This window comes from Gorilla gorilla, chromosome 2, assembly GCF_029281585.2.
Source record: "Gorilla gorilla gorilla isolate KB3781 chromosome 2, NHGRI_mGorGor1-v2.1_pri, whole genome shotgun sequence".
In the NCBI taxonomy this organism is placed as follows: domain Eukaryota; kingdom Metazoa; phylum Chordata; class Mammalia; order Primates; family Hominidae; genus Gorilla; species Gorilla gorilla.
Window position 1 is genome coordinate 184,132,987 of NC_086017.1, and position 18,809 is coordinate 184,151,795.

The following is an 18,809-nucleotide window of genomic DNA, read 5'->3' on the forward strand; positions in this document are numbered from 1 at the left end:
TAGGGATTTTTCTTACATATTTGGTACTTTAGACTTCATCTTGTCTGCCACCTTGTGGCAATAAAATTTTGCAATAAAAATTAAAAAAACCCTAAAGGTAGGGAATATATAAAAGGTGATATGTATCATTAAAATCTTTGCAAGTGTATACATCAAAATATATTTATATAATAAGAAAACAATCATAGGAGGATTTTTAATCTTGATAAGAAAGCAGTAATTACAAATCGGTCTTTAGAAATGTTCCAAAACCTTCCGATAAACAGTGGCACTGGTTTGATGAAGTGAGCAGAGAATCAATATATTAGGAGAGTCTAAGCATTACTTTTGGTTGAAGTAAAAAATAATACTTATATGTGCCACTTTGGATATGTTATGAATAAAAGAGAAGAGCCATTTTGATAATAGTTGTTTTCAGAGCCTTTGTATCATTGACTATTTTAGTTTAAATGGCAGTGCTTAGCTTATTAATTTCAAAACGTATCTCTGTTGATCTTAAAACCGTAAAGTTATGGTTCTTATAGTCTTCTCTATGGCAAAACAATAGAAGCAAAACTACATGATGATTTTTAAGCTAATTTTTGTGTTAACAAGTCTCCTAAAAATATGCAGTAGACCTCACATTTACATAAAATTAAAGAGAAGATGCTTCAGCAAATGCAAATAAATGCAAAAAAGGAATATTTTAATTTTGATTCATGATTAGTATCAACTTTCACAATGTGATAATAATACAAAAGCAGAATTCTGCATTGAGTATATAACTAATGGTTGTAAGCTATTTATAGAGTAAATATCCTAATTAATTTATTTTATCAAATACATTTGTTGACTATATTTCAGACTGTTTTAAAATCTAAGATCTTTCAAGATGTTTTGATATTAAAATCATATGTATTGACTTATGCAGTTCTGCACTATGACCAGACCAGCAAAATGATTTATTTCACTTGATGCATTATTAATTGTACAAATTGACTGTTTAACCTTTATTGATTTACATTTCTTACTTAATGTTCAACTTAGGAACAGCAGCAAAAATTATTTTACAAAAGTAATTGTAACGTAATAGGAAAGATAACTTTACTATTCACTGTTGTACACATTAAATTCGGTAATTTTCAAGGTCTTGAAAAAGCATTCTTACTTTCAAAGCAGAACATTTCTAATTCCAAATAGTGAACCTACTGAAGCTGATCTTTGCATTCTCAGGAATTGCAGCATCTTGTGGTTCTTACACTTGGATTATAGTGGAATTTTTGATCTTTCGTTCTCATTACTTTTTTTTTTTTTTTTACTGAATTCTTGTTTACCAGAGACTATTACTTATTTTTAATAACATTGAATTAATTACATTTTGACATGACCATGTCATTTGGAACCCTTTTATTATTAAATGCGATTCAAAAATTCATCAAAATAATCTGATATCCAAGAAATATTTCTTTTGAAATGTAGGCCATGTAGGTGGCCCTTTTTATTTGTGATTATAACCATGGAGAAGGTGAGGTATAATTACTTTTAGTGCATCTCAATTTATTATTGTTTATGTATGCCTATGGATTTTCTGAATATTTTGAAGTCTATAAATAGCTTTCAAATGTTCCTTTCTATTTTTAAAATTTTTACTTATTTATGTTCTTTGCTTTTGCATGATCAAATATTTTTTAGTCTGTAAATAGTTTTCAAGTATTTTTCCCACAAATCACCCAGATAGCCCAAAAGTTGCAATATTTTGACATACTGAAATACACATTACTTTTCCAATATTTCTTCTTTCAAATGGAAATAGAGCAAAATTCTTTGACCGACCATATATCTTGATTTTTTTTTAAAACTATGGTTTCATAAAATGTTTCCAGATAATATAGGGAGTAAAATTTTCTTTTAATGTCAAAGGGAATCTGCCTCTAGGTTTTGTAGTTTACTTAAGAGGGAGAATGGCTTTCAAACAGGTTGTCTTGTGAATTTCAAAGTGATTTTGTTGTCTGTAGGTTCTTGAGGTCAAGTTTAAGTTCACTACTAGGGCTGTGAAATATCTTGGGTAGAAACAACTTTTACATCCTAGTGGATGTGAGTTTGTAAATGACTTTTACCATACTAATAAATCTCCCATTTACAAATGAGTCTTAATATAAGCGATAATCATGTTCCCCAGTTGGTTATTAAGAAAGCAGGAATTATATGTTCATATTGATACTAGTTTGCCATTTGTACCCAAAAGAAGTACAGGATGTGAGATGAGAAAATGAGCAACACAAAAATTCTAGGTAAATTGCTCAAAGTCAGGCAGGGAGGGATAGAGACATCACAATTTCAAGGAAAGCGTTTGTTGAAAGGCATAATATAATCACTTTATCTTTGCTGCAGATTAAAACTGATTATTATCCATGAGAGAAAGACCCCTAAAACATAAAATACAGGAGAGATACACTTTTATAGAAGAAAAGACAGGCCTGGGTAACAGTGGGGATTCTAGGAAGTCATATAGTGACACACAGATACATACTTCTAAAGAAGGATAGAAATATAAAAAAGAAAATTTTAAGGACAGAGATAAAAAGTATTCCATACCTTTGGAAAGCTGTCCAAAGGATCCTTTGAATCAGCTAATGTGATCACCAAATAAGCCATGAACTTTCAAGTCTTGGCTCATACTTCACAGTCAGAATTCCCTTCTACCATTCCACAACTGCAATTTCGACAATCCTTCTTACCTTTCAATACCACCTCCCTTACTTACCTATTCTCTCCCTCGTTTCTTCCCGCAGCAATTTGCTTCTGCAGTTGTCTGCCTTTTAGTTTTGCCCTGCATTATGAATAGTTTCTTGTGTCTCTATTTCTTCCAGTAGGTTTTGAGATTTTTGTGGTCTCCATGATTGCCTCACTTGACATAAAACAAGCAGTAAATAAATGTTTGTTTCTTCTTTAAATTGAAATAAAATGGAAGGTGATCAGGCAAGCTCAGATAGTACCCTCCACTAGCGTGAACAGCATTTACTTGCACTTATTAGTATATGATTTTACCTGTGTGCATGATTCAGGGCAAGATCTGGTTTCCTCATCCGTAGATAACAGGTAACAAGCTTTGTCTCAATGAAACTTGCCACGCTTGCTATATCTTCAGCAGGTGCATCAAATGGTTCTCCCAGAACTGCTCCTTTGCTGCAAAGCTTTAAAAAATATAGTACTTTCAACATCTTAATAATCTTTCATATAATTTATCTTTTAAATAAGCAAAACATGTGTATGTTTTATTTATATATATTTTGCTTATGCTTGCTTATATGTTTTGCGTATATGTTAAAAGTATGTATGATGCTTTTTCCAAACTACAAGTAAAATATTAATATTTTGATTATAAATTAAATAAATTGTTCCTGTTCACTATTAAGTGACTATAATATAAAATAAGGGACACATTTTACTGTAAAATCCTTCCTGTAAAATATTTCAAAAGTATGATAGGTTTTAAAGGAGTGCCAGTTGCTAAGAATGTCTGTTTTAAAAATAAAGCACACAATAACCAAAGATATTAACAGAAAGCCAGGCATAAATCATATTAAATACCAGTGCTTTTATGAAAACCCAGCTGAGCAATGATCTAGCACACTATCAAGTTTGATTTAATATAATAAGAGGTATCGGAAGTAAACTCCTAGGAGCCATTAACATGATCGGTGATTAATTTGAGTCTGAATCATATTCTCTAGTACGTTATTGAAAGAAAAGAAGTGAAAATTTATTAGAATTTATTGGCAGAGGACACAGTATCTGAAAAACATGGCAAGAATATGAATTCTTAATAAAAATTCCAGGAAGTCAGTGGTTCCTGGGCATCATAGATAAACTGTAGAGAAAGAAAATAATTAACTTTTTTCTGGAGAACCCCAAACATTACGAAGTGTCAATAATATGACAAGAGAAGATCAGCACTTTTTTTTCCCCTCAGAGTTTTCTACTGTTCCTTGAAATTAAGGCTGATGGAAAAGAAGTCCTATCTATGTTTAGTGACCTTATTCAGGATATCGTCTTTTTGCTGTTTTCTACTTCCATCTATGCATATACTGGGGGAAATTTTCTTGCCAGAGGTAGTAATATTTGCAGTTAATACTTATTTATATATCCTTCAGTATAAAATTTATTGTATTCTAAATCCTGTTTGCTTAAATGACATAGTTTAAAATAAATTTTCTTTTATAGGTTAAGTCTTGAGACGGTTTTGCCATTTATATTAATGCTATTGTCAGTTTTTAAATGCAGTTTGTTATTTGAATGTGGCTATATTCTGCTCTAAAATGCATTTACTTTCTTAGCAAAGGCTAAAAAAGACTAAAGGCTAAAAAATAAATCTAGAATCTAGATGTTCAGTATCCACAGTCTGAATTGGTAGTTACCTAATGCTGTTTTCTTTTGCTTGGCTATCTTATTAATCCTGGAGATTCATATTGTTCTTAAAACCCTTTATCAGTTGGATGAATGAAATATGTTACTTTCTTCATTTAGTAAAAAATACTTACTGAGCATCTACTATCTGCCAAAGTTGGTCTCTTTACATTTTAATTTGAATTGATTAGGATTTTTTCATAAATCTTGTCTATTGTTAGCTCTATATAAATACCCCTTTCCTATTCCTTGCCTATTTCTATTGACATGTAAATCTTTTTCTTATTAATTATAATAAATATTTAGATATTTAAGCTATTACCCCTTTTCTGGTAGTAATAATATACACACGATAAAATGTAGGGGTTTCACCCTCAAATAATTTTTTGGAAAAGTGTCCACTTTTACTCATGTTTTGTAAAGGCTCTCAGAATACATAAAACACTACTCTCAATAATTTTGAAAAAAATTAGCAAAGACTATTTGTGGAAGATACACTGGAAATGACCTCAGTCAGTGCTACATTTGGATGCTTCATAAAAGGTCACCTGATAAAATTGGTGATAACATAGATAAAACATTTAACCCAGATTTAGTAATTATTCTAGAGAATCTGACCTCAGAAGTGTCAGCGTGGCTGTAAACAGGCTTTAAAACATAATTTTAGAAAGCATGATAGTTTGAAGATGGCAATTTGAGGCAGCATCTCCTTTCTTCTGCCAATCTGATCCCACAGGATCCAGAAATACCCAAACAGAGTTTTCCACAAAAGGAAGATTTTTGTATGACATGACTATAAAACACAAATAAATAGAAAACAAAATTAGTAGTAATTATGTAGTTTTATTTATCCATATCTTATATTAACATTCCAGATCTTCTCAATTAATTTTATCTTTTTCTTTTCTTTTAAGACAGAGTCTGGCTCTGTCTCCCAGGCTGGAGTGTAGTGGCGCAATCTCTCCTCACAGCAACCTCTGCCTCCCGGGTTCAAGCGATTCTCCTGCCTCAGCCTCCCAAGTAGCTGGGATTACAGGCAAGTGCCACCACGCCCGGCTAATTTTTTGTATTTTTAGTAGAGACAGGGTTTCACCGTGTCTGCCAGGATGACCTCGGTCTTCTGACCTTGTGATCCACCCACCTTGGCCTCCAAAGTGCTGGGATTACAGGCGTGAGCCACCGTGCCTGGCCAATTTTTGTATTTTCAGTACAGATGGGGTTTCACCATGTTGGCCAGGCTGGGTCTCGAACTCCTGACCTCAAGTAATCTGCTCGCCTCAGTCTCCCAAAGTGCTGGGATTACAGGCAGGAGCCACGGCGCTTGGCTCAGTTAATTTTATCTTTAAATGAAGTCAGCCTTTGTTTCCTCAAATGTTACTCAAATCTCCTCTTCACATAAAATCTTAAAAAAGAAACAAAATATACATTGTGTGTGGTCTTTGCCCCTTCCTATCCTTGTTTCTCTCTGATGTGATGGTGTGGAAGAGCCTCTTTTTAGGCACACTTTTTTTTTTTCTTGAGACAGAGTCTCAACTCTGTCTTGCTCAGGCTGGAGTGTAATGGCACCATCTCGGCTCACTGCAGCCTCCACCTCCCAAGTTCAAGCGATTCTCCTGCCTCAGCCTCCCAAGTAACTAGGACTACAGGTGTGTGCCACCACATCCAGCTAATTTTGTATTTTCAGCAGAGACAGGGTTTCACCATGTTGGCCAGTCTGGTCTTGAACTCCTGACCTCAGGTTATCCACCCACCTAGGTCTCCCAAAGCACTGGGATTACAGGCGTGAGCCACCGTGCCCCACACACTTTTTATGGGATAATGTGGAAGTCATTCAGTGAGTAGTTTCCATGAGGACGTTCAGGTTCTTCATGGCAGGCAGGAGGAAGCCACCTTCAGATTTCATAATAGTAAAGACTGTCTATAAACACTGAGAGAAAGTGAAGAGTCTCTGCTTATATAAGATTCAAGGCAAGAAAAGAAATAAAAATGATCTATCTTAACACACTAATGAGAATACTTCACGAAACCAAGCTGAAAGACAGCAGTGAAAGACCAGGATAATTTTTCAATTCATGTTAAAATCAGAAAATAGGCAGCCTGCTGGGTAGGCTTTATGTATGTTTGTTGAATTCTTGCTTTACCAATCGAGTATTGTAAGATTGACAGCTTTACTGACTGTATCGAAGATTGCTTTATTTATTCTCTTCCAAAGTAGTACATCTTTGAATTAAGCTTTGCAATAAGGCAAACAGTTAAAACAATGTGTTGAAGTTAAAGGTAGAGTTATAGGTACATGTAGACAAAATGTTGGCATCAGAACCATGAAACACATTTCAGATATTTTACTAAATTTTAAAATTTCCATATAGACATTTGTATAGACTGAGCAGTTAATTCTCCAGAAGATGAAGAAATTTAATGTGGTGTGAATTTGTTTAAATCTAGGAAGGGTGATTTTGTTCACCTTGAAACAAAGGGTATTTGTCTAGAAATGTATAATTTAAATCTTTGGTGAAATAAGTCATGGAGATAAGGAATAAAAACTTTTAAATTACCTGAAATAGTATATCACTGAGAAGACTTTTAAGTAGGAAAAATTAAGTTAGGAGTTAACTTTTTATTTCAAAAGAAACCCTAAAATATTTTTGAATACAGTAAGGACAAATTAAAAGTCAATATTTAAGGAAAAAATGCAAGTCTAAATTCTTATGAGTATAGCTGTTGTTTTGATAAGAACCTAGATGTTAAAAATGAAATTTCAGGCCTGGCGCAGTGCCTCATCCCTGTAATACCTGCACTTTCAGAGACTGAGGCAGGCGGATCACCTGAGGTCAGGAGTTTGAGATCAGCCTGGCCAACATGGCGAAACCCCGTCTGTGCTAAAAATACAAAAATTATCCAGGCATGGTGGCGGGCACCTGTATTCCCAGCTACTAGGGAGGATGAGGCAGAGTTTGCAGTGAGCAAGCCAGGAGGGTTGCTTGAACCCAGGAAGCAGAGTTTGCAGTGAGCCAAGATCGTACCACTGCACTCCAGCCTGGGTGACAGACTGAGATTCACTCTCTAATAATAATAATAATAATAGTAAAAGGAAATGTCAGTACTAAATTGGAATCATAAGCTCAAATTTTAATAAGGTTTCTCAAAGTTCTTTTAAGAAATAAATATCTAACTTACTTTTAGAAATTGTGCACGAAAGGATTTCAAGGTTTGTTTAAAAACAGATACAAATAACATAAACCACATTAGTTGCAGAAATAATATTAAATAATATATGGTGAGCCACGTTCTTAAAAATGCAACCACACATTTTTCTTTAATTAGGATCATCATTATCCAGATTAATATTGCTGATAGTTTCTCCCTTATTAAAATTCTGTCTGATGAGTGTTTCCTCACTGTATCACTGGAATAAACTTTTCAGTGATCCCTGACAATTTAGAAGAGAACAATAAATCTGGAAAAGGCTGGCATTGTTTGAGTCATCAAATTTCTACAAATAAGGATATAGATAATCATCAGTTGGTAATTTTTAAGGTTTTTGGAAATTATAAAAAAATCTAAAGATGGGGAGAAAGTTATCCATAACCCTATCACCATATATATAATTGCCATTAACTTTTGCCATATTTCTTTCTATACATTTTGCGTTTTTGTATCATAATAGAAGATATATCAACATAATTTTTACACTATATCAACATAAATTTTACAACATAATTTTTCATATGCGCTGCTTTTTTAAAATTGGAAAATAAAAGCATATTAATTATAATTATATTATTACATGTTACAATTATAGTTGAAGATTTCAATATTCCCCTCTCAGCAAATGACAGAAATATTAGAAAGAAAACCAGTAAAGATAGATCTGAACAACACAATCAACCAACAGGATGTAACTGACATACATACATATATACTTTATATATATGAATAAAAAACACAGGACCCGGCAACCCCATTACTGGGTATATACCCAAAGGAATATAAATTATTGTACTATAAAGACACATGCACATGTATGTTTATTATAGCACAATTTACAATAGCAAAGACATGGAACCAACCCAAATGCCCATCAATGATAGACTGGATAAAGAAAATGTGGTACATATACACCATGGAACACTATGCAACCATAAAAAGGAATGAGATCATGTCCTTTGCAGGGACATGGATGAAGCTGGAAGTCATCACCCTCAGCAAACTAACACAGGAACAGAAAACTAAACACCACCTATTCTCACTCATAAATGGGAGTTGAACACTGAGAACTCATGGACACCAAGAGGGGAACAACACACACCAGGGCCTATTGGGGGTGCGGTTTGAGGGGAGGGAACTTAGAGGACATGGCAATAGGTGCAGCAAACCACCATGGCACACGTATACGTATGCAACAAACCTGTACGTTCCGCACATGTATCCTTTTGTTTTAAGAATAAAGAAAAGAGAAAGAAAACACATATGTAAAACATTCCACTCACTAGCAGAATACACATTTTTCTTACATGCCCATAGAAAATTCACCAATATAGACCATATCCTGGGCTATAAAACAAACCTCAACACAATGAGAAAACTGAAATAATTCAGAGCATGTTCTCTGACTATAATGGAATAAAAACTCAATGGTAAAAAACCCCAAAATAATCTAATTTGAAAGTGAACAAAAGACACAAGCAACCATTTCATACATATGGCAAATAAGCACATAAAAATGTTTGACGTTATTCATTAGAGAAATGCAAATTGAAACTACGATGAGGTATCACTGCACACCTACACACTGGCTAAAATAAAACGATAGTGGCAACACCACTGAGAATGTTGAGAAAACGGATTGCAAAAACTGACAATGTTGAGAAAATGGATTGCTCCATCCTACATTGCTGATAGTAGTGTGAAATTGTACAGTCACTAGAGAAAACAATATGGAGAAACTCAATAGTTGCACTCCTGGGCACTTACTCCAGAGACATTCTTATATTCACAAAAAATCTGTACAAGAATGTTTATAGCAACTTCATTTATAATAGCTCCAAATTGAAAGTGATCTAGATGTCCTTCAATGGATGAATGATTAAACAAACTGGTACATCCATACTAAGACCACTACTTTACAGTGAGAAGGCACCAACTAGTGATCCATGCAGTGACTTGAATGAATCTCTAGGGAATATGCTGAGTAAAAAAATCTGATCTCAAACTGTTAAATACAATATGATTACATGACATAATTATAGGAATGGAGAACAGATTATTGATAATGAGGAGCTAGGGACTGCATAGGTGTTGTGTTTATAAAAGTCAACAAAAATGAATCCTGTAGTGAGGGAACTGTAATGTATCTTGAATTTGGTAGGTGGATATGCAGATTTACATGTCATAAACTTGCACAGACATAATACACACACACATACAAGAGTGAAAGTGCAAGTAAAACGAGAAATCTTAAGATTGGTGGATTACCTTGGTGTTAATATTCTAGTTTTGCAAGGTATTACCTCTGGGAGAAACTGCATAAACGGTACATGAGATCTCTCTGTATTACAACTGCCTATGAATCTATAACTATCTTAAAGTAAAATTTAATTAAAAATAATAATGTTAAAAATTAGATGTATTTAATTTTATTCCTTCCTTTATTTTATTCAGGACAATTTTAATCGTGTTTAACTGGGGTTTTGGATAAGAGGATAAATCGTATCTAAAGGAAGGAATTTTCCATAAGGTTTTACTGTGTTAAATTATAGATAGATTTCTGTAATAAGGAGTAACAACTCATGATGAGGTTTGTTTTGAAGTTTCATTCACAAGCCATTATAGAAGGATACATCAGCCCCTCCACATCTTCATCATTATGTCTGTTGTTTTAGGATGTTTGCTATAAAATGAGGATTGTGTTTAGTGAATTCATAGAAGGAAATTGGCAAGTCCTTTTGTATAATGACTTTGTCATTTTTGTTTTTGTTTTTCTTAATGATCTTTTAGTTTGTTAGCACTTATTTACAAGTAATTTTTTTCAAAAAGAGCAAATGTGGATGGTAACTTTTCTAAGTTCATGAATAGTTGAGAATGTATGTTGCTGACATGTAAGAAATGCCGGGTGCAGTGGCTCACGCCTGTAATCCCAGCACTTTGGGAGGCCGAGGCGGGTGGATCGCCTGAGGTCAGGAATTCAAGACCAGGTTGGCCAACATAGTAAAACCCCGTCTCTACTAAAAATACCAAAAATTAGCTGGAAGTGGTGGCGGGCCCCTGTAACCCCAACTACTAGGGAGGCTGAGGCAGAAGAATCTCTTGAACCCAGGAGGCGGAGGTTGCAGTAAGCCGAGATCGTGCCATTGTACTCCAGCCTGGAGCAACAGAGTGAGACTCTTGTTTCAAAAAAAAAAAGAAATGTGGTTGAGTGTACATTTTTTGGGACATAATCATTTTTTCTGTAAATACATAGATCGCCATTTACATTATGGTATTTCCCATGCAGACGAGAAAAAAATAATGTTTTTTAAATGAAACCAGGCATAATTTAAAATAACTTCTTATGTTGAAGTTTCTTCGTTTCCCCCAAATGTGTAGTATTTTTTTTCTTTTTATAACTCAAAATTACTACTACCGTGAGTCCACATATGTTCTATTTTCATGTATTTTGCCTGAAAAAAGATAACTTCTGTGTTTGCATACTCACGTATTTATTTTTCTAACTTAGAAAAGTTTTCTTCGGTTACATCTCTGATTATTGGTACCATTTCAACTATAGTATTTTCTTTTCTTTTCTTTTCTTTTCTTTTTTTTTTTTTTTTTTTTTTGAGGCAGATTCTCGCTCTGTGGCCCAGGCTGGAGTGCAGTGGTGAGATCTTGGCTCACTGCAAGCTCTGCCTCCCGAATTCACGCCATTCTCCTGCCTCAGCCTCCCGAGTAGCTGGGACTACAGGTGCCCGCCACCACGCCTGGGTAATTTTTTTGGTATTTTTTAGTAAAGACAGGGTTTCACCGTGTTAGCCAGGATGGTCTCCATCGCCTGACCTCTTGATCCGCCCGTCTCGGCCTCCCAAAGTGCTATGATTACAGGCTTGAGCCACGATACCTGGCCTATAGTGTTTTCTTTCTTAAGAAAATAATTCTTAAGCTGCATCTTTCGCCGCTGTTATTCCTATCTATTAGGCTCTCTGATTTTTTTCACCTCTTTCAGGAGAGTGTTTCAAGATTGTTGGCTGTATCATTCACTTTATTTTCATTATTTACTTTATAGTTCATTTTATAAGCCAATGCTAGTGATAATAAATGCAAAAATTTAAATACTGCTAACTTAGTATGTGGGATTCTCCCCAAACATCTGGCCCTAGAGTCTGTGCGTTTAATCACGCACCAGAGCCACACAGTACCATTCAATGAACTACAGGTCCACATTAAGTACAGAAACAGAGTAAGCGTTTAGAAACCTTTACAGCAAATCAACAGAAAAACATTACATCTATTAAATCTCATAATAAACAAATAGAATTTGTATTTTTATGTCTTATTTTTACTTCATTTTTCCTAGTAATTCTTTTTTCCTGTATTTAACAAAGTCTTGGTCCACAGCAGATTGGGACAGAAATACAACAAAGTAGAACTAGTTCTTCATGACAGATAGAGAAAACAACTCTAGCAACCTGTTAGGAATTTAGATAATTCAGAAATTATAAAGAAAAAACCCCCAAAATTCAATTATTAAAAAGGGACCACCATTAGATACTATCATGGATATATCTATATCTACAGTGTGACTAAATCTATATGAATTTCTATCTATCTCTATCCATCCATTTACAAAGACGGTATTGTTATCCATACTACTATGTAATCTGCTTGTTTCTCTGAATATATCATGAACATTTTCATGTTAATAAATACATATATCATTATTATAAGTGGCTGCATAATTTTATTAGATCTCCATTTAATGGTTTCCCTAATGAGAAATTTTTCTAGTGACATTAAAAATTCTCAGTATCATACATAATGTACAATGAACAGCCGTGTGTATACATCTTGCCCACGAGTTTGATCATTTTCAAATTGTTATATTCTATCTGTTATAATGTATGCTCACATATTGGAGTTGCTGAGTCAGGAGTACACAGTTGAATCCAGAAAATACTAATACTTTAGAATATACATCATAAAAGTGCTCTCCAGAAAAGTTTTACACTTTTGCAACAAGGTAAAAGTTCTTGTTTCTATATACTAGTACCTACACTAGGTATTAGCAATGTTTTACTGTATTTGTTCTTTGATAATTAGATGGACAAAAATGGCACCTCACCTCAAAATCAATTACTAGCTCAGTCTCCTGTGTTTATCGGCCATGGGTATGGGTATACTGTTTGCTCATAAATTTTATTCCTTTTACATTAGGCTGTTCTAAATTTGTTCACTTATTTTTATTTAGTAAATATATAATTAATTTTAAAAAATGTGTCATTTATTATAAGGTTATGTTTTGTTATTGGGCTTATGCTAGCTTTGTAAAACAAACTGGAAAGATTGGAAAGATTGCCATCTTTCTAAATACTCTGAAACATTCTAAAATAGTTGAAAAAGTCTAAGCCCAGCTCCTTTCACCTGTTTTTTTCCTTTTTAATCATTCTGTTCAGGTTTTCCACATTTTGCATTAATTTTGTTAATTTATATTTTTCTAGAAAATCATAGGTTTTATTCATATTTTAAAATTTGTCCTTACAGTAGAGAACATTATATTCTTAGAACATTCCGAATGCCTGTGTGCTAGTGGTGTCATCCCCTGGGGCTCATTCTTAGCACTTTGTAGTTTTGTTTACTGTATTTCTTAACTAGAATTGCGGAAGGTTTGATTATTGTGTTTTCTCTAAAAACAACAAACTCTTAGATTAATTGATTAAGTCTTGTATTCTGCTTTCTCATTCATTAGTTTTGGCTTTTATCTTGGCTTTTTTTTTTTCTTTCGTCTTTTGCTTTCCTTAGGTTTTTGTTTTCTTAGTTCTTTTACTAATGTCTTTTTTTTGGTTATTTTTTTTTCTCTTCATCTCCAATGTGATAGTATGCTAATGTATTTAGTTGAATACTTAGCTCATTTATCTTACTTTTTCTTATTCATTATCTTTTTCTTATATGTAAATTTGTTGTATGCTTCTTTGCTTTACTTAGGAAAAAATTCACAGCTTTTATTTCCACCTTTTTTATGAAGAGTTAGTTAAGAAAGTTTGGGCTATTATTTTTGAAAACTTTACCACCTACTTTTCTTAGTTACTTGTAAGATTAGACCTTTTTGCATATTTGTTACTCATTATATTTAATCATTTATGGATTATCTGCTTAGTTCCTTTATGATTTGTATTTTTTGTTGTTAATTTCTGTGAGTTCAGCCATGGAAGCATGGGGTTTGGACATGTTATGCATTTCTTTTCCCATCCCACATAAATGAACTTCTCTGGATAAATGTCTCTATCCCATTTGGTAGCTTTTTTTTTTTTTTTTTTTTTTTTTTTTTTTTTTGGCGTACAGCTATTACACCTGCACAGAAAGCCCAGCATTTTGAGTGACTTTCCTTTGTTATGTGGAGGAAAGTCAGTCTGAGAATGAAGCTAATGTAGAAAAAACAGAGCTGGCTGGGCACGGTGGCTCATGCCTGTAATCCCAGCACTTTGGGAGGCTGAGGTGGGTGGATCACCTGAGGTCAGGAGTTTGAGACCAGCCTGGCCAACATGGTGAAACCCGGTCTGTACTAAAAATATAAAAATTAGCCGGGCATGGTTGCGGGCGCCTGTAATCTCAGCTACTCAGGAGGCTGAGGCAGGAGAATTGCTGGAACCTGGGAGGCAGAGGTTGCTGTGAGCTGAGATCGCGCCATTGCACTCCAGCCCAGGTGACAACAGCGAAACTCCATCCCCCAAAAAAGAAACAAAGCCAAAGATGGAGACGTGAGAAGGTCCAACACTGAATCCTAAGGATGTTCTCTTGAATCAAAATATGAAAAATAATTTTAAAAGTCAGTATTCTTTTAGTTATTTTGAAAAAGTAATTTAAATTAGGGAATTAGAGGAAAAATGAAAATTATAAAAAAATTAAACTACAGAATGAATTTTAAATTAGATGCAATAAGCAAAGAACCGATATGAGATAAGATCAAATTGTAAATGTGGAGGATAAGCTTTAAAAATAAACAATATTAAAGATTCCATTACTAAAGAATTTTTACAATTTCTAAGATATTTTCATTTGCAAAATTGTACTTAATTTCTCAGAATTTCCATGAAGTCAATAAAACACTTACTATTGCCTTATTTTACAGGTATAAAAATCTGTGCTAAAAGATCTAGTGATTTGCCCCCATTGATAGCAGATGCTAGAATTGATTTGTTAAATGGAAGGTTCTCTGTATCATGCTAGGTGTCTTAAGCTACTCACTACTTTTTAAATCTTACTACATAGCACCTCTGTTTGAAATTCAGTAGACCTTTTCTTTATGACTCTCAATGCTTTTCTTTTGGAAATATGGTTTCCGGATTCCAGTTGAGTTTAATGCTTCCATTTTTTTCACTATGTAGCATCTATTCAAAGGTCTATCTTTGTATAATAAGAGATTAATCCAAGCCAAATGATTGCTAATGGATTGAGTTGGTGGTTTTTCTAGGTTCTCCTGCAACTCACCTCAGTGCTGTTAGATCTTTTACATATAGAACTTCCTTTGCTAGAATTGGAAGGGGAAAAAGAATCCCAGACTTCAGTCACCAGAGTTCACTACTCTATATTTCACCACCTCTTCTTATCAACATCATATCTCAAAGTGAAGTATACCACACTTGTCCATTTCCACATTGGACATGATAAATGAGATTAACATTTGTATGTGGATATACAGAAAGAGATACTAACTAGGGGATAAAATAGCACTGAGAGCCTCAGATATAAGTCCTTGAGCAGAAGAGAACAGATACTGTTGGCACTCTAGTTGCAAGGGTCCTGTGTCTCTGAGTTGGGCATGCAATGGATATAGGTAACAATCTACTTTTTATCTGCCGTTCTTTCTTGGGGATTTGGTTTTCAGAAATTTCACTTGGTGCTTCATAGATTTTCATAGATATGTACTTTTTAAAAATCTCTTCCCTTGGGTAAATGTATATGGAGGGATGAGAATTATGCACAACAATTAGCCACCATCCTAACCTGCAGATTCCTTAATGGGATCTTTAAAATTTCTTTTCAGATATCAAACTAAATGTTCAAGACATCAAGGGTATTGCAATTAATAGTTTTCAATTTTAATAAATGTCTTTTTATACTCCCTTAACAGGGTGGAAAGAAGCTCTACACTGTAGAATAACACCCATTGGTTTTACATTTTCTATCATTTTGTTACATGAAAGAGGAATGAATCAGCAAGCTCATCACTTGTAACTTTCCACATGGTACCTCATAGATCTACTAAAGTGTCTCCCTGGGAGCGACAGAATATGTAGGGCTAAGAGATGTGAAGAATTATATTCACACATCAGTGGACTTAAAAGTACTATCAGAGTTTCAGGAGCAATGCTTTTCAGTCAAGTAGGCCATGATGTGATCTCTATTAAATTTATGCAAAATGAGGTTACTCCCTGAGTGACAAGCTATTGAATGACAGTAAAAAGTAATTAATCACTCCTACTCCTATTTGTTAAAATAGCTGTGCTTCAACATTTTTTTTTTTTTTTTTTGCCAGGTAGCCTTAAAATAGAGGTGTGGCCACCGTGGGTTCATTCCACTGTGTTTCACCTTGATCTGACCAACTAGTAATTTGCTTATGCTCTGAAGCATGTAGATGATACACATTAACCTTCAGAGTTTTTGTTTCAGAGACCCCTAAATTCCAGTTACCTAATGTGAAAAGCAGATTGGAAATATGACAGGAGTGAGATGAATTAAAATAATAAACCTTCTTCCCTCCTTGCCTTGTGTTTTAACTCATAAAAGTAATGACTTTAAAATTAAAATGTTAGTAGTATGTTTATTTTAAGGTAGTTATTTGTATTGTAAAATAAATACATTATCACATGCAAACTCAGCTCTTGTACTTTGACTAATAGCTAGCATTTATTGAGTGCTGACTATGTAATTAGCATTGACTTAAGCTCTTTATACATTGTATCCCATTAAATATATACACGGTATCTTATTAAATCTTATTTAATATTATAACCCCAAATTTTCTGATGAGATAAGTCTGACTAACTTTTCAGACAATAAGTGTTAGAGTTATGATTGAAATTCAGGTTTGCTGTCTCATTTAGATCCTATGTCCTCTAGGTAGTATAAAATACTGCTTCTCAACTGGCCATGAATGTTAGTCACAATTAAATATTAGAGCAGTGGTTCCCAATGTTTTTGGCACCAGAGACTGGTTTCCTGGAAGACATTTTTTCCACGGACAGGTTGGAGGGTGGATGGTTTCGCGACAAAACGGTTCTTCCTCAGATTATCAGGCATTAGTTAGATTCTCATAAAGAGCTCACAACTTAGCTAGATCCCTTGCATGTACAGTTCACAATAGGGTTTGTGCTCCTATGAGACTCTAATGCCCCTGCTGATCTGACAGGAGGCAGAGCTCAGGCAGTAATGCTCTCTGGCCCCCCACTCACCTCCTGCTGTGTGGCCCTGTTCCTAGCAGGCCACGATTGGGGACCCGTGTCTTAGAGGGACAAATGTGAATTCCAACAGCTATTATTAATATTGCTTTCTTAATTTATGACCAATTTATCCATGTCTATATTTGTCTATATACCATCTATATCTATATCCATGTCATCTATATCTGTATATCACTAGACTAGCATTGAGGAAATAATAGAATATAGGATATGCAGGAAAAGAGATAGGCCAACATGTATTGAGCAACCATTTAAGGCACTTTTACTTGCATTAATCACTTACGTCTTGCAATCACCTATTTTATAAATGAAGTAGGTAGTTCACTAATTCAAGAAGCAGAGAAGGCTAGAACGTGCAAAAGTGGAAAGAAGAAGGACTCTACAGTTGGTCAGAGTGAGAAAAAGAAGAGATGGTGGAGGTTTTACAGAGAGAAAAGGGGCACGGTTCTTATCAAGATCACAGGGGTCCTGGTCTGGGTCCAGTGATGAAGGCCTTGGTTAGCAGCAGTGAGCAGCCTGGTCAGCCAACGTCTATCATGCCAGAACCGCCAGCTCACTAGGCAGGGGAGTTTCTAGTCTATTCTTTTGCTGAACAGTAGTAAGACAAAAGTTAATATTTTTAGGACATTGGATAATAACTGAGCTTTTATGAGGCCTTTTGCCTTAATATATAAACTGCAGATTTACTACAGATTTTTCCGATTTACATTTCCATTAATTAAATATTTTTCATAACGACATTTTGCTTAAATGTAAGTGGGGAAAATTGGGCTGTCTGGGAGTGTATATTTTGCTTAGAAATGTTGGAACAACCAAACTAAGGCAAATTAGATATTAAAAAGTTATATGCTTATAAAAGAAAAACTTCAGCTGAATGAAATTTTACAAAGTTTAATAGGGTAATGCATGATTCGTGAATTGGGCAGCCTCCCAAGCTGGAGCAGACTCAGAGACTCCAGTGCAGCCACTGGGTGGAAGAAGATTTATGGATAGAAAAAGGAAGGTGACATACAGAAGATGGAAGTGAGGCTGGGTGCAGTGGCTCATGCCTGTAATCCCAGAACTTGGGAGGCTGAAGCAGGCAGATCACCTGAGGTCAGGAGTTTTAGACCAGCTTGGCCAACATGGTGAAACACTGTCTCTACTAAAAATACAAAAAAATTAGCTGGGCATGGTGGCACGCACCTGTAATCCCAGCTACTCGGGAGGCTGAGGCAGGAGAATTGCTTGAACCTGGGAGGCAGAGGTTGCAGTGAGCCGAGATCACACCACTGCACTCCAGCCTGAGCAAGAGAGTGAAACTCCATCACACACACGCACACCAAAAAAAAAAAAAAAAAAAAGGAAGGGAATTCAACAAACCAATAATCCGCAAGTTCAATCCTCTATGATACATCACTTGATTTTAATCCCAGCTTTCATGTACATTTATAGCAGTATTAATTATTTTGGCACAAACTCCCTGTACATTATTTAGCAATTGTCATTAAAATACTGCCAAACAGACCACTCAAAAACTCATTGACAACAATAATATGTAATCTTGTCCACACATCTGCAGGTTGGACTAAGGGTGGGCAATCTTAGCTGTGTTCAGCCAAGCCTAGCTCTAGGATGGAGTTAACTCTAAGTTAACTAGGACTTACAACAGCAGATGTATGCTTTTCATGAGACATGTTCTTCTCATGGAAAATGCAGGAATATGGGAGAGTAAGACAACTGTGCAAGCATATTAAAAGCTTTGCTTATTTCAGGTCCATTAACATCCCACTG

General features: G+C 34.7%; 1 protein-coding gene across 1 annotated transcript in view; it reads right to left on the reverse strand.

Moving 5' to 3' along the window:
- SPATA16 (spermatogenesis associated 16) overlaps window positions 1-18,809 on the reverse strand; it is a 251,553-nt gene that overhangs the window by 156,534 nt on the left and 76,210 nt on the right. The window contains exon 3 of the mRNA XM_004038022.5: window positions 3,028-3,173. Within this exon, the coding sequence (XP_004038070.4) occupies window positions 3,028-3,173 (146 nt within the window). The remainder of the gene's footprint in view (window positions 1-3,027; window positions 3,174-18,809) is intronic.